The 24,575-nt window shown below is 41.3% G+C and overlaps 1 protein-coding gene across 1 annotated transcript in view; it reads left to right on the top strand.

The window, feature by feature from the left end:
- Positions 1 to 20,318, top strand: part of NSRP1 (nuclear speckle splicing regulatory protein 1) — a 35,231-nt gene extending 14,913 nt beyond the window's left edge. Inside the window, exons 3-7 of the mRNA XM_072138345.1 lie at positions 13,956 to 14,012; positions 15,365 to 15,493; positions 17,308 to 17,515; positions 18,489 to 18,597; positions 18,904 to 20,318. Coding sequence (XP_071994446.1) covers positions 13,956 to 14,012; positions 15,365 to 15,493; positions 17,308 to 17,515; positions 18,489 to 18,597; positions 18,904 to 20,041 — 1,641 coding nt within the window. The 3' untranslated portion in view covers positions 20,042 to 20,318. The remainder of the gene's footprint in view (positions 1 to 13,955; positions 14,013 to 15,364; positions 15,494 to 17,307; positions 17,516 to 18,488; positions 18,598 to 18,903) is intronic.
- The last annotated feature ends 4,257 nt before the right edge of the window (positions 20,319 to 24,575 follow it).

Here is a 24,575-nt window from a genome sequence, read left to right as displayed (position 1 = left end):
AACTTAAGAACAAACCTACAGAACCGATCTTGTACGTAACCCGGGGACTGCCTGTACGTGATGTGAAACTGCTTTTCATATAGGAACCCTATGAACTTGGGGCTTTAGATTTGTATCTTGGAAAGTTCTAATTTGTAAAGTTCTTTGCAGTTTATCCAGTTTAACCCCTTTCCAAACCCCTGGAAAACTTTTTTTTTAGGTAACTTTATCTCAATAATCAATTGTTTGAGTAGTTCTTTGCTCTTCTCCATTGCTGATCCTCTAGGATTTTTAACTCCTCTGTTTATATTACTTCTGTCAGGGAGTAAGAGTTCTCCTTAAGGAGACTTTGCCAATTAAGGCCGCCTTGCAGGCGTGTGGAGACTTATAGCCATTGATGCTTAACTAGGGGATTCTGGGGAAATGTGTAAATACGTGTTCATAAATGGGACAACGATAACCACACCTCTTTTGCTCACCATCAAGCATGACTTCTGTTTTATTATAGGTCATTTCATTGTTTCAGGTTCAGTGTGATTTGTGTAAAGTGTTCCCATAAATGTTTTATGAGAGTCATGCTCCATTTATAAGGTAACTTTTTTTCCTGTTTTATATATTTAATATAGAAGGAGGATTCAGTGAGTTTGGGCAGAACGGAAATTACAGGTACACATCAAAGAACAACTGAAAAGGCATCCTGCCAACAACTTAGTGCTCAGGGTTTTTTATCCTTTTGGGAAACATTTTATATACATCAGCCATTATTAGCTGCATAAAATCTCCCAAAAACCATGAAATTTATTTATCAACTTGCACCTCTGTGTTTGATAGCATAACTAGTGATAGTAAATTAGCAAGCAAAGGTAAGGGAAACTGTTGGGTATCTGTTCAAGAGAATTTAAAGGGGTATTCCCAGGAAGACAATTTTCTTATATGTACTCAGGATAGCAAAATAACAATTCACTGTTATTAATAAAAATACAGCATTTCACAGATACAAGTCCAACCTGTCACTATCATTCCTGCTGTACACAATTTCAGTTGCCGTGGCCTGGACATGGCCCTGTAACTTCTAACTTTAGGGTCAGGCTGCCATCTTGGCTTCCTGTGTGACTCCGTGCAGCTGAGATTTCTGTCTTTCTTGCTCTGTGCCTGTAGCCCCACCCTCCCTGCACAGAGTTCACACTGATTCACTTCCTGCCAGCACCACATTGTGAGGAAAGAGAAGCTGCAAACTACAAACTCCAGGCAAATAAGTGATCCGGGGGAAGGGAGAGGTAGGCACATATCTGTGAGAACAGAGATGTAGCAGAGCTGACAGTGTAAAAGTCCGTCAGCCTCTGTCATTTCTCTGTGTAATAGGCATCTCCTGCATCTCTCATCTGTCTCATCTCTCTTTTTATGTGTCAGTGTGTTAGTACAAAGTCAGAAGCCAGATGAAAGTGTATATAAACTTGTACCCTGATAATCTAACCACATTGTCAGCTCACAGAACTAGATGGATCATGAAGTGTCTGCTTAGAGAGTCCCCACCCACATCCTGGGATTTTGCACTGGCAAGCCTAGGGAGTAAAATAGCAATAAAACTAAGTAAAATTGTAGTTAGGGCTTAAAATGATCTTTATTGTGCAAAGATCACTAGGGGATTGAAAATTGAGAATTTTGTTTTGTGGGAAAACCCCTTTAAGAGTCCTAAATGAGGGCAGCAAGAAAATGTCTGCTTACCATCAGAGATAACATCAGTTAAGTTACCATATTTATAGGAAGACAAATGCTCCCTATATCCAGTTATTTAATTACCATAACCTGTAATATTTCAATATTCTGCTTTGCACCTTTCAATGAATTCAACTTGACAGATGCGACAGAATTGGTGAAGATAGACAGTACAAAACATCAGGATTTTCCAACACACAAGACGCACATGTTTGTTCTTTTAACTTATGGTATTGTTGTATTTATTAGCAATGACTCTCATTGCCTATAATAGGTTGATTTTGTTGTCCATCATGATATTCTTAGAATACATATTGCCAGCTGCTCAGTGTTTCATTACTTTTTGCACAACTTGCTGTTCTCTGACAAGGCATTTATGTATAATATTCACAACAGGTGTTTGACCCAATACATTTTCTTGTTCATATAGAATGGGTATTTAGACAGTCCTCCTCATCATGCTGTTCACATTTTGACATCATGAGACCAAGACAGGTTGTGACAGAGATACAGAGAGACTAGAAGAGTCACAGAAGGGCACAGAATTGGACATTCTTTGGGCACACTGATGACCGCTCGATTATCAACAATTCCCTGTGGAACCAGTTGATGAATGCTGCACAACTCCAAGTACATTTGAGGGAGATGAGAGGCACCCAAATATCACGTCAGACCGTTAAAAACCATTTACATCAGTGTGGTCTGCATGCTAAACGACCTGCAAGAATAGCCGACCATACAACTAGGCACAGGCTTCATCATCTTGCTTAGAACAGAGAACATCTATATCTGGACGAGGGACTAAAGGGCCCCATTTTTGTTTACTGATGAAAGTCAATTCTCACTGAGCATACATGCTGGGTGCCAATAATGTGGGAGACATCAAGGAGAACGATATGCATTAGCCACTGTTGTCACTAGACAAGCTTTTTGTAGTTGATGTTATAGTGTGGGCAAGGGGTCTAGACAATACAGAACTGCCCTATTCTTTGTGAATGGTACAGTGTCAAGTCCATACTACTTGAATAACATCAATAATTCAGTCATTGTCTCTCTCCATGAATCTTTATGGATGAAAATATGCAACCTCATCAATGTCACTTCATTAGGGACCAACTGCTGGAGACTGTGGACCTCAGATGGGGTGACCTTCACTTTCTCCAGAATTGAATCCCATTGAGTCCCATGTAGAGGCTCAACAACCTCAATGCCTTGTGGGCCACCCTTCAAGAAGAGAGGGATGTCTCAGCCTCAGAAGAGAATTAGTCGACTCGTGAAGAGCTTGTCATGGTCAAGCTGTTATTGATCTTTAAGGCTACATGAAAAGTTATTTATAAATTGATAATTTTTTGTGGAAGTATACCCAGCCCAGATGTTGGCTTTCATTTCAATAAATTAGATTGAGAGGGAGAAGTCTCCATTATCTGCTTTCACTGCTTTCGTGATATAGTATCACTGCTGCATGAATGTTTAACATTTTTCCATAAATTTCATTGAAAGCCAAATATAACTTTTTGTGAGTATTCTATTTGTTTTCGGTTCCTCCCTTCTTCTTAGTATTTTGTAGCTGTATTTTACCTATTAGGTTTTTATTTGTCCACCTGTTGTATTCACATAGTAAAATATGTGATAATAAGCCACACCAAATATGTTCTCTAAAGAAGAAGGACACGGGTCACATTGAGAAGGATAATATCCACACTGTAGCACCTCACTGCACACGGGTAGTCTGAACTGGTTGCCAACAAACGATTTTGTGACATATTCGGGAAGAACCTGTTGTATACAGTTCCTTTTATGACATATAGTTCTAGTATTGTAAATGTTTTTATATGTAAAAGTAGTAATTATGTATAGAAGGCTTTACTTTAGGTCTGAGAAAAGGACAACTACCAGATCGTTCTGGTAATTTATACGACAAAGTGCCATTTTTATGGCATGTAAATTCTCTGGTATATTCTTCTATATTCTTCTCAGGAGCAAAAGGTCTAGTTGTACTCAGTGTAATTGGGGCTTATTCACTGAGGGTCCGCGGACACACTTTCGTTGGACTTTCCGTAGTTTTTGGGTTTTGCACAGCTGTGACAGGTATTTAAGAGGGGACTGTGTTGCACGCGATCGAATTTTGATGCTTTCTTGCGACAGAATTCGGGGGTGTGCCATCGGACTGAGTGCGGGATTCACTTTCAATGCAACCACTTAAATGCACCACAAAGGTGAACTGCTACAGACCTGAGTGGGGAAGCGACATATGCGGGATATTGGGCACACGTTCTTAGTGAATCTCGGCATAGTGAAATCCTCTGGACGGGTAAGTAAATGTGCCCCAGTGTAGGTTCAAAGAAGGCAGCTCCCTATAGATCAACTCTACATCAGTGCAGGTAAGATGCGAGGCCGTAGACATGGATCTAGAATAGAATAGAATACTTTATTCTACATACATAAATATAAGCGAACCCCTATAAAAAGTTGCAGGTAACTAGGAGGGATTAAAGAAAATCTACCATCAAAATCCATCATTATAAACCAGGGACACTTACTCATAGAGGGTGCTGATCTAGTTATATTTGTTATCCATGGCCTCCTTTCTCCCAAAATCAACTGTATTCTAACCAGCTAGAAGGTCTCTGTGGGGGGGCGTTACCCGTACCTGCTGTAGCATCACAGCCTGTTAGATTGTTCTAGAACACCACCACCCCTCCCACTCTGTGAGATTACAGCAGGCAGACAGAGGGGATAGGTGTTTAGGCGGAGGTGGAGATTGCATGAAGGGGCTCTGGTAACACCCCCAGAGCCCTTTTGGCCCATTAGCATACTTTTAAAAGATTTAAGAAGGCTGGAGGCCATGAATAATAGGTATACGAAGCTTACCACAGTCACGGAGTACGTGTCCTTGGTTTACCATGATAGATTTTGATAGTAGATTACCTTGAAAGGGATTCCCATTGTGCACTCATTGGCTGTACCATATGGGTATGGTTTCAAGTGGGGATTCCTGGCACATGACATAAGCTGTATGTGACACCACCCATGTAAAAGTGCAGTGATCTTGACATCGCCATAATTATCTTAAGCCATGTGTATTTTATTACGGTATCCCTCCTCATTGCATGTAAGTAACATTAGTAACATGTAGTCTGACATGTTAATCCACGTTCAGTCACTGGCAATGATCCATAGCTGAAGCTGTGTGACTATGGACCAGCCTGTCTTTAGTTAAACAGTATGGGTGAAAATCTTGTTCCCTTAAAAAAAATAGACTCAAATGAAAGCTTTGTACCTAGAAATAAAAGACTTTGTGTGGACAAATAAAGAAGACTGACTTGTGACTATACTCATAGACCTTTTAATAAAAGACCTGTTGATAAGTGAGAGTAATATAAAAGGTACAAGAAATTGTAATCTATCAGTGCCTGCAAGACAACAGGAAATTGTCCCTATAAAGCGTTCACAATGCACTGTTTGTACTGTAGACAAACTCGCCAAACAAGAGGCAGGTGGAGCATTTTATCATGTAGAGGTGAAACAAAGCTATCAATCAGCTAAAAACATCTATTCTGCCCCTGACCTATATATTAAAAGTCTTTTAGCTCTGGTATATTTATAAAGGGGTCATCTGGGTTGTTGACTTTTTTTTCTCTTTTTGGCAATCCAGTACATGACCATCTAGCCACAGTGCCATACTCCCTTACTTGCTGGTTCTCATCACTAAGCCGTTGAGTATGGCACATCACTCCTCAGTCCCCTGTCCAGCGGCCACCCCTTTAAAGTCATATTTTCAAGCACATCTAAACTTTTAACGAAACAGTAGTAGTCAATAAGACATGATTACAGTCATGGCCAAAAGTTTTGAGAATGACACAAATATTATATTTTCACATAATCTGTTGCCCTCTGGTTTGTCAGATGCTTTTATCACATACAGAAATACAAGTGCAATTGTATTATGAGTAACAAAAGCTTTTATTGACAGTTAGAATGACTTAATACAGCAAGTCAATATTTGCAGTGCTGACCCTTCTTCAGGACCTCTGCAATTCTCCCTGGCAGCTCTCAATCTCCTTCTGGACCAAATCCTGACTGATAGCCGTCCATTCCTGCACAATCGCTGCTGCATTTTGTCACAATTTGTCGGTTTTTGTTTGTATACCCGTCTCTTGATGATTGACCACAAGTTCTCAATGGGATTAAAATCTTGGGAGTTTCCAGGCCATGGACCCAAAATCTCTATGTTTTGTTCCCTGAGCCATTTAGTTATCACCTTTGCTTCATGGCAAGGTGCTCCATCATACTGGAAAAGGCATTGTTGATCACCAAACTGCTCTTGGTTGGGAGAAGTTGCTCTTGGAGGACATTCTGGTCCCATTCTTTATTCATGGATGTGTTTTTAGGAAAGACTGTGAGAGAGCCGATTCCCTTGGCTGAGAAGCCGCCCCACACATGAATGGTTGCAGGATGCTTTACAGTTGGCATGAGACAAGACTTGTGGTATCGCTCACCTTGTCTTCTCCTAACAAGCTGTTTTGCAGATGTTCCAAACAATCGGAACGGGGATTCATCAGAGAAAATGGCTTTACCCCACTCCCTGTATCTTTTGCAGAATATCAGTCTGTCCCTGATGTTTTTTCTGGAGACAAATGTCTTCTTTGCTGCCCTCCTTGACACCTAACAGTGCGTGCAGATGCACTCACACCTGTCTGCTGCCATTCCTGAGCAAGCTCTGCGCTGCTGGTAGCCCGATCCCCAAGCTGAAACACTTTTAAGAGACGGTCTTGGCGCTTGCTGGTCCTTCTTGGGCACCCTGGAGCCCAGAGGTCGCATTAACGCCTCACCACGCGTCATAGACGCGTGATGAGGCGCCATTACCCCCCAAAATAATTGCCATGCGTAAAGTTACGCTTGGCAATTATTCCTTGCAGCGCGCAGGCTGAGCGGCCCGGCGCGCGCTGCAAAAGAGGTAAATGTCGCGCGATCACAGCGCGCGCCGGACCGCTCAGCGCGACGCTTGACACAGTGATCTGTGTCAGCAGCGCTCCGGAGCGAGAGCGCAGGCCCCGCGATACCTGTGGACAGCGGGGCTGCTGCTCCCTGTCCTGCTCCATCTCTACCTGCCCGCAGATCCGGACGGGTGAGTGTGTGATTGTAGGTGTAGTGTTCTGTGTGTGCAGTGTAGTGTAATGTTCTGTGTGATTGTAGGTGTAGTGTTGTGTGAGTGTAGTGTGTGCTGTGTGCGCAGTGTGTGAGTGTAGTGTGTGCTGTGTGCGCAGTGTGTGAGTGTAGTGTGTGCTGTGTGCGCAGTGTGTGAGTGTAGTGTGTGCTGTGTGCGCAGTGTGTGAGTGTAGTGTGTGCTGTGTGCGCAGTGTGTGAGTGTAGTGTGTAGTGTGTGCGCAGTGTGTGAGTGTAGTGTGTGCTGTGTGTGAGTGTAGTGTGTAGTGTGTGCGCAGTGTGTGAGTGTAGTGTGTGCTGTGTGCGCAGTGTGTGAGTGTAGCGTGTAGTGTGTGCGCAGTGTGTGAGTGTAGCGTGTGCTGTGTGCGCAGTGTGTGAGTGTAGTGTGTGCTGTGTGCGCAGTGTGTGAGTGTAGCGTGTAGTGTGTGCGCAGTGTGTGAGTGTAGCGTGTAGTGTGTGCGCAGTGTGTGAGTGTAGCGTGTGCTGTGTGCGCAGTGTGTGAGTGTAGCGTGTGCTGTGTGCGCAGTGTGTGAGTGTAGCGTGTGCTGTGTGCGCAGTGTGTGAGTGTAGCGTGTGCTGTGTGCGCAGTGTGTGAGTGTAGCGTGTGCTGTGTGCGCAGTGTGTGAGTGTAGCGTGTGCTGTGTGCGCAGTGTGTGAGTGTAGCGTGTGCTGTGTGCGCAGTGTGTGAGTGTAGCGTGTGCTGTGTGCGCAGTGTGTGAGTGTAGCGTGTGCTGTGTGCGCAGTGTGTGAGTGTAGCGTGTGCGCAGTGTGTGAGTGTAGTGAGTAGTGTGTGCTGTGTGCGCAGTGTGTGAGTGTAGTGTGTAGTGTGTGTGCGCAGTGTGTGAGTGTAGTGTGTGCTGTGTGCGCAGTGTGCTACCGAAATTTTCATACTCCTCCTCGGGTAAAAATACTCCTCAAAAATGGTGAGAGGAGTATTTTTACCCTTCTGGAAAAATGTTAGTGCGACCTCTGCTGGAGCCTTTTTGGCAACAATGGAACCTCTCTCCCTGAATTCCTTGATGATGCGATAGATTGCACCTCAGTCAACAATCTTTCTAGCTGCGATACTCTTCCCTGTTAGGCCAGTTTTGTGCAGTTCAATGATGACTGCACGTGTTTCTTTAGAGATAACCATGATTAACAGAAGAGAAACAATGATGCTAAGCACCAGCCTCCTTTTAAAGTGTCCAGTGGTGTGATTCTTACTTAATCATGACAGATTGATCTCCAGCCCTGTCCTCATCAACACCCACACCTGTGTTACTGGAGCAATCACTGAAACCATGTTAGCTGCTCCTTTTAAGGCAGGCCTGCAAAGAAGTTGAAATGTGTTTTTGGGGAAAAAGTTCTTTTTCTAGGCAAATATTGACTTTGCAATTAATTGCTTTTAAGCTGATCACTCCTTATAACATTCTGGAGTATATGCAAATTACCATTATAAAACCTGATGCAGATTAACATTTGTATCATTCTCAAAACTTTTGGCCACAACTGTATTATACTTTGTAGTCTACTTAGGCCTCTTTCCCACGATCGGGTGCAGTCAGAAAAAAAATCACTTCATGCGCAGATCGGAACTCCCGACCTGGACCTCTGATTACTGGAATGAACTCAGCATGTCAATTCATTCCAATGACCAGAAGCCTGGTTCAGGAGATCCTAAGCGCACCAAGTGATTTTCATTGACTTCACCGGCTCCAGGGTAAGAGGTTTTCGTGCCCAAATCGTCTTTCCCTTCTTTACTCACACCGACAGCAGATAGATAAGGAAAGGCTGATAAAGTTTCTGACGACTTTACCGACAGTGACTGAATTCTTTACACTTAATAAGTGGAGATGTGTGTAGTAACCAAGTGGTCACAAAGTAGCCCACACACTAAATATAATATGTAACAAAGAAGAAAAGGCTAGTATGTATAGGCATAAAGTACATTTCTTTTATTAATTCAAAATATTTCTTTAAACAAACGCCATGCATCAAAAATTGCTTAAAAACAATTAAAAGTGTGGAGACGCACATAAAGAAACAACGAGTGGACCAAAGCAATACATATCGGTCTACACTCAGCCACGAGTACTTAGAGCTACACAATCAATTCCCACAAAATCACAATAACCCATACAAGACGGTCCTGGACGACTAGAATAATAGGAGGTAGAAGATAGGAAGACTTCTGCAGTAGTCCCTACATCAATCAACATGGGTCCCTAGTTCACTAAGGTACTCAACAGTAGAAGGATAAACAACTGGCGAGTGATAGGGTAACCCAAGGGTACAAACATAGTCCTAGGTACTCAAATCAAAAAGGAGGTCACAAAATCAAGAGGAAGTCTACTGTGGAAGTCGCAGGTCTGCGACGGAACGCGTGGGGTGCCTCCAGCCATGAGTAACACTGTGACCCAAGCTTCCCATCTCTTGATTTTGTGACCTCCTTTTTGATTTGAGTACCTAGGACGTTGTTTGTACCCTATTATTCTAGTCATCCAGGACCGTTTTGTATGGGTTATTGTGATTTTGTGGGAATTGATTGTGTACCTCTAAGTACTCGTGGCTGAGTGTGGACCCATATGTATTGCTTTGGTCCACTCGTTGTTTCTTTATGTGTGTCTCCACACTTTTAATTGTTTTTAAGCAATTTTTTATGCATGGCGTTTGTTTAAAGAAATATTTTGAATTAATAAAAGAAATGTACTTTATGCCTATACATACTAGCCTTTCCTTCTTTGTTACAGTGACTGAATTATCAAGTGAAATATTATCTTTGTCAGAAAAGGATATTCAGCCTCCTTTTAACTATTTACTGTGTAAGGACTGAGAAGTCATTCAGAGAAGCTGCTCACTGCTGGAGAAGAAAGAAGCAGAAAAAAGGCATGGGGAAGCTTTTTTGTTTCTTAAAGGTGTATTCCCATCTTAACCATTTAAAACTTATCCACCGGGTATGTCATAAATAGATGTGGCGTCTTTACCTTGGATCCACACATATCCCAGGAACTGGGGTCCTCTGGCCTCCGTCCCACACCCAAGTTCAAGGGAGAGAGTGAAATGCAACCTCAGGCGTTCTCCATTCAGCTCTATGGATGTATTGCCTCTTGTCAGCGTCGCCATAGTTGAAATGAGAATACCCCTTTAATAAATTATATTTTTAAAGTTTAATCTAATTCAGAAATAAAAAAAAAATACTTCAAAGGTTTAGTTACTCTTAAAGAGGTTCTAATGTCTAGTGTACAAACATGAATGTATATGTTCCTCACAGTTGTCTCATCTACGTCTCATCTACTGAAAGAGAAGATCATTTTGTTATTTTCCGGGGAGGTTTTTTTGGAATGTGGTCAGTAATCTACCCTTTCTATCTCTACTTCTCAATATGTTTGACGCATGTATTGTATGGCAAGAAATTTCACAGCAATTGCAATAAATGTACTGTACATGCAATAGGTTTTTATAGTTTTAGGGTGGAGTCTTATGTCTCCAGTAGATGTTTTAGTGTAGATATAGTATGGTGTTAGCCATGGAGAGCAGAAGAAGAGTGAAGAAATCAGGCGATACCTTTTTGAGGCTGAGTATATTTGATGGTGAGCTAACATCATGCCTGACGAAGAGAACTAGTATTCTCGAAAGCTTACCATCAAATATACGTAGATCTTCTATGTAAGAGGAAGCCTTTTTGTAAAGAAGTCGAAATCTGATTGACGTCACTTAAGCTCCAAAAATGTTTAACTGCATTTAAATACAATGACTCTCCAACATGTTTCAGTAGGAGTCATCATTTCAGAACGAAATCAGATTCCAGGTTTTTACGTGCAAGATCCAAAATAAAATCTGGGGAGCTAGATTCGCTATCCTCCTGTAAGCATAGGTTGTGCAAGCCCCCACCACGGGCTACATGTGATTAATGTGCTCCCTGAGAGTGGAAAACATTGACCAGTCCAGGCCTCCCGATCCTTCCCGTATGACGAGCCTGTTCTCAGCTTGACGTACATATTGGCAGATTCTCCGCATTTTTTTGCAACATTGGCCTTTGTTTAAGTTCACGCGCAGTTGTTTCATTTATAAATGAGCCGTACCTGGTACTCCGAGCCTTATCAGACCAGTTTACAGTGAGATTTAATCCTTTCGGAGACTCTTACACGAGTGGTGGATTTCAGCGTATCTTGTTTTTGTGCTGCTAAGTCATAGGTATTAGTCATAGTAGAAGACAAAAATGTAATGGTCATAAAAGGTAAGACTCTTATGTGGTGCATCGGAATTTTTTTTTCCCCTGAAATTTTATTATCAGCTAGAAGCATGTTCTCTAGTGAAGGTTTAATCTGAGTTACATGAAGTAGCACCTTCAGTACAGTGTTGCTCATCGTATCTCTGTGCACCGTGAACATGCGACCTAGAGCATACTGAGGAGGACACCCCTTTTATGCACGGTGAGGGAATAGTCACAGCCGTGAGAATATATGTAGTACAACCTGCCAACACACAGTTAAAGTTTCATCAATTCCTCTTGGCACATGAGCTCTGTGTGTAACAAGGCACTGCCCTAGTTTCCTTTATACTGTACGAATTACTGGACGGGTGCCATAACTTGTGTGTCGGAACAGTTGTATTAATCTGGGACAGGGGGGGCTACTAAAGGCCAAGGGGGGCAGAAATGTTCCATTCTTATGTCAATTATAATTCTACAAATATGCAAGATATGAATTCCAGGGAAAACGTAGGAACACTGTACAGAGAAGTACAGAATCTGATTAACTTTATAAAGAGAATACAGCTGTCACCAGGAAAACCTTTTATATAAGTTAACCCCTTGGTAACTGGCCTATTTTGGGCCTTAAAGGAAACCTACCACCTCGTATGTACCTATAAAGGTAGATTGGGTGGTAGGTGCACCTATAAGACTTTGTAAAACTTTTGTGCAATGCAAAAGCAGCGTTGTTAGACCTGACTACCTGTGGAAAATTGCATAATTTTCCATCTGTTATAAAGTGTATTATGTTAGTACATTTAGATATTATGTAATAAGGTGCAATTGACCTACAGAGTCCTGGGCTGCTCATGTGTTATATATCAGTTGCCTTATTGGGGGTTTTTTTGTTCTGTACTATTGATTTATCCCTGCGAACATGTTTGGACTTGTCGAAGGGGAATGTTAAAGTGGAGAATGGAGGGCGATGATTAAAGCCCATTGGGCCTTTAGTAAGGTTTTACACAGAATGTGAAGGTCTATTGATCACAACCATGACTCTAGATGCTTTCGTTCACTTAATTTTATTTTTTTTCTTAATAACAAGATGAAAAATGAAAAAAATATTTTTCTAGAGGTTTGTAAGAAAAGGCCCCATGTGCAATTATTTGCTCTGGTCTTGTGGGATACATATGTAGCATCCAGCTGTGTGTATGTAAGTGAGCGCCGATGACAGGAGAGGTAATATCCAGTGTTTTATAACAGCTGAATGCAAGTCACACAATGCGCTCTGCCACCTGCACTCTCAGGAGCCTTCTCTATAGTCATCATAGCCTGACAGCAGAGACTTATTTACTGTTGAAAATTGATGTCTGTGGTTCTTTTCTGCAATTTTTTTGACATGTACTTTGTGTACTGCACTTGCCGGGATATATGTCATTGATGAGGCATGAAGTATTCCTGTGCTGCAGACACAACTTGTAAGTGGTGTATCTTTTATCTTATGTTACCTAATGTAATGTAGATTATTCTCAGCGAAGAACAAACATTTGCAGATCTCCAAAGGCTTTAATATTTTCATTTATCATTCACAAATCAATTGTTATTTTCATGATTTTGTTCTTCTGTATGAGAATATACAATTGTTAGTTATATTGTTGGTTCACACTCGGTTTATTTACAGTTTATTTTAATATAAGGGAGTGAATGTTCTGAGGACACAAGGTTTCAGTCCGATTGAAAGATGACTAAAGTAAATGGTGCTGTAGTCAATGTACAAAGACTTTTAACAGTTGTGCCTTTTTGTAACACTATGATTAGTGTATCCACACAGGTCACGATAATAGGGGCTGGGCATTTGCCATAATTGGTAAATCAGTAGGTCCTGCCTTTCCATTATAGCCGAACACTGTGTCCAGTTGCTTATGGCACTCGCATAGAGTGGAGTGACAGGGTGCCATCCTGCAATCCTACTGCTCTTGATCACATGCTCCGTATCCTGTGGATAACAAACAGCGAGCAATGAGTGAAATAACAGATTACAAAACTGGGGGTGATTCAACTTAGTATAAAGACGACTAAGAGGAGACCACATTGAATGTAAATATACCTGAATCCTTTTTTGAAGACAAGGGGGCAACCTCAACAATTAGAAAAGAGGAGGTTCTACCATCACATAGACAGGGGGAATCCTCTATGCCTAGAGGATAGGCAGTTCTACCATCACCATAGACAGGGGGAATCCTCTACGCCTAAAGGAGAGACGATACCTACCATTGCTGTAGACATGAGTATTCTATACACCTATTGGACTCAAGTGGGGAACAAATCTTATCCTGCAGTTTGCGTCAACATTTGCATGGTTTGCATATTTATAAAAATTTAAGCAAGAAACCTCCTTCAAACAACCACTCAAAATTGCATAAAAATGTAGTCTTCCCAATCACTAATATGCTTAATATATACAGGGAGCCATACATCAGTAAGAAGAAATCTACTCTGCATGGTTTGCGATAGCAAAATAATTGGTCTTTCAGCGAGATACCATTGTAGTTTCTTAATTTAATTTTCAGGGTTTTTTTTCACAAGTAGGGGGGTGTTGTTTCAGTGCAACTTTTGCCTTGTATCTTAGTTCCCTACATTTCTGACATGTGAACTGAAGACATGACCCCCCTGTAGGCTGCTGCAGATAACAAGGCTGCAGGAAATGTGGTGGTAGTCACTAGAAATCTGACACATAGACAAGAAGCTGCTTCAGGGGAAAGCCATAAAGATTTGATGGTTATCAAAAACTACTCCAAAGTTTGCTTTACTTAAGTTTTGGAACAATTTTACTTTTGTGTAGAATTTTTAAAAATGTTTCTTAATGCGAAAGTATTCAAATGTATTCAAACTGTGTCTTATTTCCTTTATGTATTTCTAGTTGTCCGTCGGAGAGACCCTACAGAGGGAAGCCCTAAAGAAACGTGTGATGAAACAGGTATCTTATACTATGCATCAGTTAAAACGACAGTATAATAAAGGGTAGAGATGGTAAAATTCTTGTTTTACACCATTTTGAAGAATACGTGAAGTATATACTTTCTCTGCAGAACCTTCAGCTTCTTGAGCCAGGTTATACTAATTCTCTCTAAGGCTCAGCTCAAGGCGTCCTCTCCACTCCATCGCAATGATTGAACTCACTTGTGGAAGTAGTATTCATGCCGCTCATTTCTAATCAGACTGACATTGACAAGATAATGTTTGATAGGTTTGCATTGGGAATACTGACCGCAGTTGCCCAACCTACTTCAAGACTATTGCCCTAATATTTCTACTAGAACTACTAAATACTAAATTATTTGCTGGATAAAAATTTCTTCACCAATTAAAAGTCCAATGCAAACTCTGAACCTTCTTGTAAAGTAGGCGTAATGCAGCAAACACCTACCAATAACACCAGTGATTGCGGGTGTTAACCCTTTAAAAAGGGGTGTTCCCACGAAACAAGTTAGGCCCTATCCACAGGGATGCATATGTTATATACTGATTTTCATAGAAATGCAGGCTTGCACAGTTACAACAAATTAAGTTTGGGACACACAAGGACGGGACGGGTAGGTAAGTAATAATCATCAGGTAATCTGATGGTAGATGTCCTTTAAGAAGTGCCTGAGACTCATACAGATATTGTGCACTGTGCCGCGATCCGCATAGATCCTGCGCCCGATATCCTGCATGTCTCGCTCCCCCGCTCAGGTCCGCCGGAGTTCACCTTCTTGGTGCATGTAAGTGCTTGGCTTGCAACACAAATTTAAATGTTAAATCCTGCGCTTAGTCCAAATCCGTCGGATCGTCCGACGGCCGCCCCCCAATTTGTGTCACCTGAAAGCCGCGCGATTGCGATCCCTCGAAAAAAAATTGCTGCCGCAGGACCCTTGATGAATAAGCCTCATTGTGTGTTCTCAAAAGAGAGATTTGTTTGTACTTTGGCTCAATGATAAAGGTCCATAACGGGGGACCCTCCACTATGTGGCTTTTATAAACCATAGCCCTGCTAGCAGCACTCCTCTGTATACTGGAAACTAAATCTCTCTTTAGTATCTCAGCAGTGATCGTATATCATATAAAGTGTTGCAACCTAGCGCCTTGTGTAAATCGCAGTTCGCCGTATATATTTTGTGTAGGAGTCTGGTTAATCTCACTATTACCTAGAAGAGCGCAGGTGGGATGTTGAACTTGACCTTTCTGCTGGAGATCTAATGGGGGATTATCTTCTTCATGCTGAGATCATTGTAATAAAATATGATGAATTGCAGAAATGTTCATGTTTATATATCTCACTATTCCAAGACCAAGCTGGAAATGCAGAAAGCCCTGGAGGAGGATGCATCCGTGTATGAATACGACAATGTATATGATGACATGCAGAAGACCAAGGAGGAAACCGCAGCTAAGGTGCTCGCTGGAAAAGATAGAAAGGTATCTCCATACTGATTAATATAAGTTACATTTTATGTACTATCTTTAATTGTTTGGTTTAGGTTAATGTAATCTCAAGTCTAAAATATTTTAACTTCTATGAATGATTAATTTTTTTGCTGAAAACTAATTTTTTTTTTTATTAGGTATCAACACATAGCAAGTACAAGTTTACTTAAAGGACATCTCCCACCAGGATGAAAGATTGTAAACCAAACACACTGACATACTGGTGTCTGCGCCTTCTGTCAGGAGCCAGTCTTCTTTTAAGCTTCTTATAGCCTTGTTTTTAAGAAAAAGCATTAACATCTATGGACCCTGAAGCCCCTCAGCCTCATTTGCATATTATTTTAAAGCCTTTTATTTTTAAAAACAAGGGCATATGAAGCTAAGAGAAAAGCAGATCCTGCCAGAGGGAGCACACAGCAGTATGTTAGTGTACTTGCTTTACAGTCCTTTATCCTGGTGGTAGATTTCCTTTAAAGGGAACCTACCACCACAAATCTACCTATAAAGGTAGATCGGGTGGTAGGTGGATCAATGGGACGTGAGGATAGCCCTTTTAAGGGCTAATCCTCACGTTCCCGCACTTTTTTAGTAAGTTTTATGAGCCTTGTATGCAAATTTTTTTATGCGGCTACTGGGCCGTGGAGTAGCCGCATCTGAGACTGCATGTTCAGACGGCAGATTCGTCGGACGAGGGAGTGCAGCTACGAGCAGCTGCGCGCGGAAGATGGTGAGTAGGAGGAGAAAAGAGGCTACAGGGGCGTGGAGTAGCCGCGCCATGTAACCTCAGATGCGGCTACTCCACGCCCCAGTAGCTGCATAAAAAAATTTGCATACAAGGCTCATAAAACTTACTAAAAGTGCTTACTTACTTAAAAGGGCTATCCTCAAGTCCCATTGATCCACCTACCACCCAATCTACCTTTATAGGTAGATTTGTGGTGGTAGGTTCCCTTTAATGTTTGCAATGTAATTTTTTTAATGTTTGGTGCATGCTTTGGAATTTTCTTAAAGGAAATCTACCATCAAAATATATCATGATAAACCAAGGACACTTAATTATAGATCCAGGCTCTTTGTGGTTATCAATGGCCTCTTTCCGTCTACCAAAGCCCCTCTGTGTTGTAGCTTCACAAGCTTTTATAATGTGCAGGAGAAGTCGTCATGCTGTAATAGTCAGGGAAACTGCAGTACAAAGAGGCTCTGCTAACGTCCCCCAAAGCCCTCTTGCATCATTAGTAGAGATTAGTGTACCCAAAGTCTTCAATACTTGGTTTAGGGGGGAGTACCAGGCGACCTGGACATATTACCGTTCGGCAGCCAATCTGGCATATTAACACCCCTAGAATTTAGCCATGGCTATGATTGGCCAATCTCAGCTATCGCTAGTAGCTAAGGGGCATTAATTTGCAGATTTGGCTTTTCAGATGTGAGTCCAGCAATATGTCCAGGTTGCCCGCCCCCAATTCCGCCTGAACCCGAACCGAAACTTCGGGACTGCTCATCTCTACTCTGCCAGATGTAATCTCACTGCAGCAGAGGAAGTTTTAGAGTGCAGGGGGAAGTGGATGTGCTCCTTACAAAGTGTAACGGCCTGTGAAGCTGCAGCATGCAGGGGCTCTGGTAACTCCCCTTCTGGCTCATAAACATCATTTTAAAAGTTTATTTTAGGAGGCCATGGATAACAGTTATAGGAAGATTACCACAGTCACGGTGCCTAGACCTATTAGTAAGTGTCCCTGGTTTATCATGAAGGATTTTGATTTTCTTTAGCTTTGACATAATTAAACCTCGTATGTTTCACTCAGCCTAAGTATATCCAGAACATCCTGAAAGCCGTGGAGGAAAGAAAGAAGGAACAGGAAAAAAGAATGGAGAAAAAGATCCAGAAAGAACGTGAAATGGAAGGGGATGAGTTTAAGGACAAAGAGGCTTTTGTCACATCTGCTTATAAACAAAAGCTTCAGGAGAAAGCTGAAGAGGAAGAGCGGGAGAGGAGAGAAGCTGCCATAGAAGGTGAGGATTTAAAGGGCTTGTCTGGGATGGACAAATATGTGGCCTTTTGCAGTAAAGGGTTTAAAAAAAAAAAGTTATTTACCGTCTGTCGCTTGCAAATTTAGGTGGCAACGGTGACATCATCCCAACAACATGTGACCATTAGAACCCCCAGCAGTGCTTAGCTTATCCCAGTATTGGGCCGCAGTGGTCACCCAGGAACGCATTGTAAATGCCACATGTGAACGCAGCCTGGGGGTTCAGCTTGACAATGTTTGTCTCCTACTGATAGACAACTGGCAGTAGCAGGAGCTTTCAGCCAGATACAGGCGGTCCCCTACTTAAGGACACCCGACTTACAGACAACCCATAGTTACAGACAGACCCTCTGACCTTTGGTGAAGCTCTCTGGATGTTACTATAGTCCCAGGCTGCAATGATCAGCTGTAATATATCTGTAATGAAGCTTTATTGATAATCCTTGGTCCCATTACAGCAAAAAATGTTTAAACTCCAATTGTCACTGGAGCCAATTTTTTTTTTGTCTGGATCTACAATTATAAAATATACAGTTTCGACTTACATACAAATTCAACTTAAGAACAAACCTCCGGACCCTATCTTGTACGTAACCCGGGGACTGCCTGTATAAGTAAGGTTGAATAATTTTGGACACAAAAAGAAGTCTTGATATAGACTTCTTATATATTTTCTCCCTTTTTGTTTAGTGCTCCTATAATTGGTTCAAGTAATTTTCTGTATCTGACCGGCTGTTATGTGTTATGTGACAATTCTAAAAACATTATAAACCACAAGTAACGGCCCTAAAATGGCACCAGTTTTCCTTTATCCAGTTGCTGTGTCAGATGAGGTAAATTGTTAGTACTGCAATGGCATGTTAAGGAAATTACATCTCTAGTATATCTACTACTGCATCTAATGAAAGATTGTAGATGTTACATTAAATACCTTGTCCTATTGTCTCCTGATTTAGCTTCTCTGGATGTGACTAAGCAAAGAGACCTGAGCGGCTTTTATAGACATCTGCTAAACCAGACGGTGGGTGAGGAGAAAGCTCCCGAGTGCAGCTTCAGAAGCACCGAGTGAGTAGCATGTTCATTTCTACGTTTGGCATTGTTGATATGCACTTTTTAGGATTGCCTGCTTGTGCCAGCAGAAAGAATAGGGGTATTTATTCAGATTTGTGGAAAATTCAATCCTACAATTCTACATTACAGCAGACTCATTAGGGTAGATTTTTCTATGTTTGTTAAAAATTTCTAGTTAAACTACTATCCTTTGTCTAGGACACGTCAGTTACCTAATGGTAAACTAGAATTGATATTCTTGAATACATCTCATTGCGATAACGTATATATTCTTCTTGTCTTCTTGGTTTCCCTATGTAGGGTGAAACAGGAAAAAACAAGAGGATATTCCGATGAACCTAATAATGGAAACCATGAGCAAAACATTGACGCCGATAGTGACTTGGGAACCGAGTCCAGTGAAGATGAGAAGGATACTTCAAATCGATCCAGGAATAGTGACAAAATGGCCCGAAAAACCTGTGATAGGCACACAAGCTCCTCGAGCGAGGACGATGAATCCCAAAAACACAAGGCAAAAAATAAGAAGATTGATGAAAAAAACACAAAAGAGAGAAGCAAATCTCACAGGCAACAGGGTTATGATAAAGAAGGAACTGAAGATTATGAGGAAGGGATAAGACCTAAGGAGCATAGCAGGAGGGAAGAGCAAGATTATAGGAGAGCGCGAGATCAAGAGCGCAATAACAAGGGTGGGAAAAGAGAAAAAGAATATCGTCACAGAGACGATGATGAATGTTACCAAGACAAGCAGAGGAAAAAACATAAGGAAACAAGTGATGAGCGAAATTTAAAAGACAGAACTGGTAAAGACCGAGATCGCTCTGACAGGTTGGATAGAGAATATCGTAACAGGTCGGACAGGGACCGTACAGATAGGAATCGCGCAGACAGGTCATACAGGGACCGTACAGATAGGGATCGCGCAGACAGGTTGGACAGGGAACATGCAGATGGGGATCGCGCCAACAGGTCGGACAGGGACCGTACAGATAGGGAACGGGCAGACAAGTCAGGCAGGGACCGCGCAGAAAGGTCAGACAAGGATGACACGGACCGGGACCGCACAGACAGGTCAGAGCGAGCAGATAGCAGAGACAGGGCAGAAAGCCATCGTACCAACAGGCCAGAAAGAGAATATCGAGACAAAACTGACAGCGAGAAGGAGGATAGTTCAGTCAAAGAGAAAATTAACAAAAACCCTGAGAAAAGAGAAGACAGTCCTTCACCATCTCAGTTGGATCCGGCTTCCGATAATGAAACAATTTCTGAATCCAAGCGCAAGGTAGAGGAAATATCAGAGAAGGATAACTCCTCCACAAACAAATTTGCAAAACGCAGTAATGAAGAAACTGTTGTATCAGCCAGAGACAGATATCTTGCAAGACAAATGGCCAGAACTGCAGTAAAATCCTATGTAGAGAAAGAGGAGGACTAAAGACCTTAATTACCTGCAGATGACATTGTAAGTCACTTTAATGTCACCATCGCATTTCTCTGGTCAGAAATGCTCATTTTTGGATTGATAAAATGATTGATATATTTATGTGTTACTTGGATTTTTTGTTTTGCTTTGGACAAATGGTAAATTGTACTTTCTAAGTAAACATTCGTTATAATGGCCCAATGTGGTTTTGGCTTCAAATGAATGTAAAATAACCTGTATCTGCAGGAGATGCAGGGAAATCTAGGAATAAAGTGTAACATTACTGTTATCTAAATCACAATTATAGACAAATCTAAACTACCACATTTACTTGAGTATAAGCTGAGATTTTAATTGCAATTCTTGTGCTGGAAAAAGTCCCACCCGGCTTACACTCAAGTATATTTTATTTTTTATTTTTTTTTAAAACCTCAGTACTTATCTCCAGCGCGCCCTGCAGATCCTTTTCTCCTCGCAGCTGAACCTTCCTCTCGCAGGTTCCCAGCAGGGCATAATGTATGAGTACTGTGTGCACGCTCATTATGACGTAGCGGTGTCGTCACCTGGACACGTCATAGCACGTGCGTGGCCAGAACGCATAGGCATGCCAATGACAGCACTCCTGGGAAGCTACAAGAAGAAGCTGGAACCGTGGGGAGAAGAGGAAACCGACGGTAAGTACAGAGTGTATTATCTTTAACGCCCTATGGACGGCCTGCTAACTTTACACGTCAGAGACACCCGGACACCCTAGGGAGAAGAGAGATGCGGCTCATTATCGCTTCTCTCTTCACTTCACAGCATCGCGCTGAAGGAGCCTGGTCATGTGACCGCCGGGTCTAAAGGGGGTCATTGGAAACACATGCGTTTCAGGCAAACCCCCCTCCCACTTGCCTTTTGGATGCATTTTAAAGACGCGATAAAAACGCCACGTTGGAAGGCGCCCTCAGTTACAGGGGAAAACTTCATAAATTCATACATTCACATTTCCCAATTAAAAAAAAAAACCTGTTGCACTACAAAAAAAAACAGCCGGTTGCCCGTTTATTTATGTAAACGACTGAAACAAAATAGGGAATTCATTAATTATGTCGGTTTTGAGTTAATTTGAATATAAAAAAAATGTACTATAAAGACTTTTTCCAATTTCAACTCCAAATAGAACTAAAAATACGAATTTTTATTGTGTTTTAACAAGCGATATGTGTCCCGAAAAAAAACAGCGTAAAAAATTTTATGGTAGCGTGCAAATAAAAAAAAAAAATTCTAAAATGCCCCGATCACTAGAGCCTTTTCAGGCCACTTCACTAAGGGGTTAAGTGAGCTGTGCTGGACATTTCATTAATGGGGGATCTCTGTTGGACATTGTATTATTGAGGGGGCTCTGCTGGACATTTTATTAAATTTCACACCCTAGGCTTATACTCAAGTCAATTAGTTTTTCCAGTTTTTTGTGGTAAAATTAGGGACCTCGACTTCGGTCGGCTTATACTTCAGTGTATACGGTAAGTAAACAAATTATTTATAGTTATTTGAGTATATACCCAGTGCAGGAAGAAAAGGTAATAAACACCCTCCATGTTAATTACTGGTATAATTGGTCTCAGTATAGAAATAAGATTGGAAGTGTGGGATTCCTCTGCGCTTTATCTATTAAATAACCCCACACAAAGCCTGGATACCATTACGGCTTATGGGTTATATTTGCCTCCCTTTTTTATATACGGTATTTCTTCTTCCTGTTATAAGAGATTTAGTTTTCCCTTCCTTTCATAGACAGTAGTGCAGTATGTGCTCTTCTCTTTGCGCACCTTGCTGAGGTCGCCCCTTTCCTCTACAGACTGACAGCAGTATGTGAGATCTGCACTCCCTAAAGACTTGGATGTCTTTCCATCTACAATTTTTCCACCCTGCAAATTGTAAACTAAAAGGTTGTGAGAAAGCGTTGACACAGCCAGGAGCAGCAGTACAACCAGCTAAGAGAGGGAGTTACACAATGAAAACCTTTTTTCATTTGGGAATGAAATCAGAATTCAGTTCAAACATTTCCATGTTTTATAGGCAAGTGTGACTGAAGTGTGAAGGGGAAAGGGTTTTCCCACAACTAACTTGGTGATCAGTGGGGGTCTCAGTGCTGAGACCCCCGCAGATCGCCAAAACGACACACATGACCGCTCTGCTCCATTAATCTCTATGGAGGGGCTGGAAATTGCCGAGCGCTGCGCTCACTGATCTCCATTAGCTCCATAGAGATTAATGGAGCAGAAGGGTCATGCGCGGCCATCTGCTTCATTAGTCTGACGGAGCGACGGACCCCTCATTTTCACGATCTGCAGGGGTCTCAGGACTGAGACCCCCACTGATCTCCAAGTTAGGGCCCTATTCATGGAATAGGGACTAACTTTCCTTCGTGAGAAAACCCCTTTAATAGATGTATCACATGTTTTGACATTTTCATCTTATTTCACCATTTTTTATTTTTTTTCCTTTCCTTACACTTAGATTACCCTGTGCCTGACTAAAAGGGTTTTGCTCTATGTTGTATTCTACAAAGTCATACATGGGTGGAAAACACGCTCTTGTTCATGCTGTGCTCAGTTCTCTGTATACAGCAGTGTCAGAGCCTCCAAACTGTAGCCCCGTATTCAGAGCAGATTTCCTAGGACAGAATTTTATTCTCGGTATAATAGACTTACAGGACATCTCTTTTGAGAAGGAAACTTTGATCATTATTTTCAAGATATCTCTAACCACAACTCCCCATAGGTTAGTTATGCTCCGCAATATTATAAACGGAACAGTTTGTGAATGTTTGTACAAGATTGTATCATTTTATTAGTGTTCTCTATACTGTGTTCCTTTTATAGGGGGTCTGGTCTACTGGCTGTTTATTGATATTTATGAGCTGTTAGGATTCCTCAGTGCTCACCTGTTCTGTGTGTCCACCTGTAAGCTGTGCCCTCTGTACGACCATTTCTTTCAATGGGAGCAGAGCTATGCAGTGGGTTAACTGTAGTGAGTCTGTCCAGTGACCTGGATCCGGTGGTGTTATCCTTCTTTTGTCAAAGTCTCTTTTGTGTAGTTAGAGATGGATCCGTATTTAAAGTTCCATTAACTTTAATCTAACAAAACCAAGTTATAAGAAAAAAAACAACTTTGTGGATGATTTTGGTCTGGCAACTGATAGTTATCTTTTTGGATGTTGGCACTTTTTTAACGGCAAAATTGCTGTAATATATCTCCCATTGAATTCAATGGCTGGTCACATAAAATCCCGATCTTCGCCGTGAAATCCTTTAAAAATAAAAAAATGTTTTCTCTTTACTCTTTTAATATTGTGCACTATATATGTAAAGCTGACTCATCCCTCTCTAAATAGGGTTGGTGCCTTCTCTATTATACCCACTCTTAACAACTTGGATTGCTGTTTGGTAGGAAATCTACCATCAAAATCCATCATGATAAACCAGGGACACTTACTCTTAGATCCAGGCACCGTGACTGTGGAAATCTACTTATATTTATTATCCATGGGCGCCTACTAATATCAACTTTTAACATTATGCTAATGAACTAGGAGTGGTATGGCATTGTTACCAGAGCCCCTCCAATTTGTAGCTTCACAGGGGGTTACACTGTTCTCACCCTACCCCTGCTCCCTCTGCCTGCAGTAATTCCCTGGCAGGAGAGGAAGTTTCTGCACAGGAAGTTTCATAAGGGTTGCACTCCTGGCTCATTAGCATAATTTTAAAAGTTCATAGTATATAAGGCTGGAAAAAGACTAAGTTCATCCTTTAAGAAAAAGTTGATTTTAGAAGAAAAGAGACCCTATTCTACTATCTAAACAGAGTTACCGTATATGAGTAATATCATGTCATATTATATTATAGTAAGACAGCCCCTATCAAGATGTGAAATAATCCATAAGACCAAGTGCTTGTATGTTGATATATTTATTATGGCAGTAATTTTCTTACAGTAACAGTTACAATACAAGGCACATACTGATGATTTACAATCCGTCTTGGAACATTCATAAGTGGAATGGCTGCATAATTTAATACAGAGACGTAATGTACAGGTGAATGAATAGAATATATAGGTATATACAAATAGAACTCCAATTACATGCTCTACTAAAGGCTTAACTATTCCTGATCATCACAAATATATAAATATAATTATGTATATACCAATAGCTGGTACCTCTCTGTGATACCACAGGATGGCTTTGGGTGCACACTATTCACACAGAACCAGCTCCTAGTATTACACTGCCATTGTGCTATTAAAAAGAATCAGCAATCTGATTACACACCGAATAACAGTCTTGGAAAAAGCTTATATTCTCTGAAATGGATAGCATCGAGTATCTATGGAATGAAATATGATGGATCAAGTGCTCAAAGTCAATAATCAATTCCTACGTAGGTCATTTCTTTTCAAATATTATATGTTGCCCTTACTGTATGTCTTATTTAGTATGATGTGATGTGACAATTGTAGATATTGCAGATCATATCAATTATCAACCAATACCCAACTC

Source organism: Engystomops pustulosus, chromosome 2 (assembly GCF_040894005.1).
Source record: "Engystomops pustulosus chromosome 2, aEngPut4.maternal, whole genome shotgun sequence".
NCBI classification, from domain to species: domain Eukaryota; kingdom Metazoa; phylum Chordata; class Amphibia; order Anura; family Leptodactylidae; genus Engystomops; species Engystomops pustulosus.
Note: the sequence above shows the minus strand (reverse complement) of the source record. Positions and strands in the feature narration are given on the sequence as shown.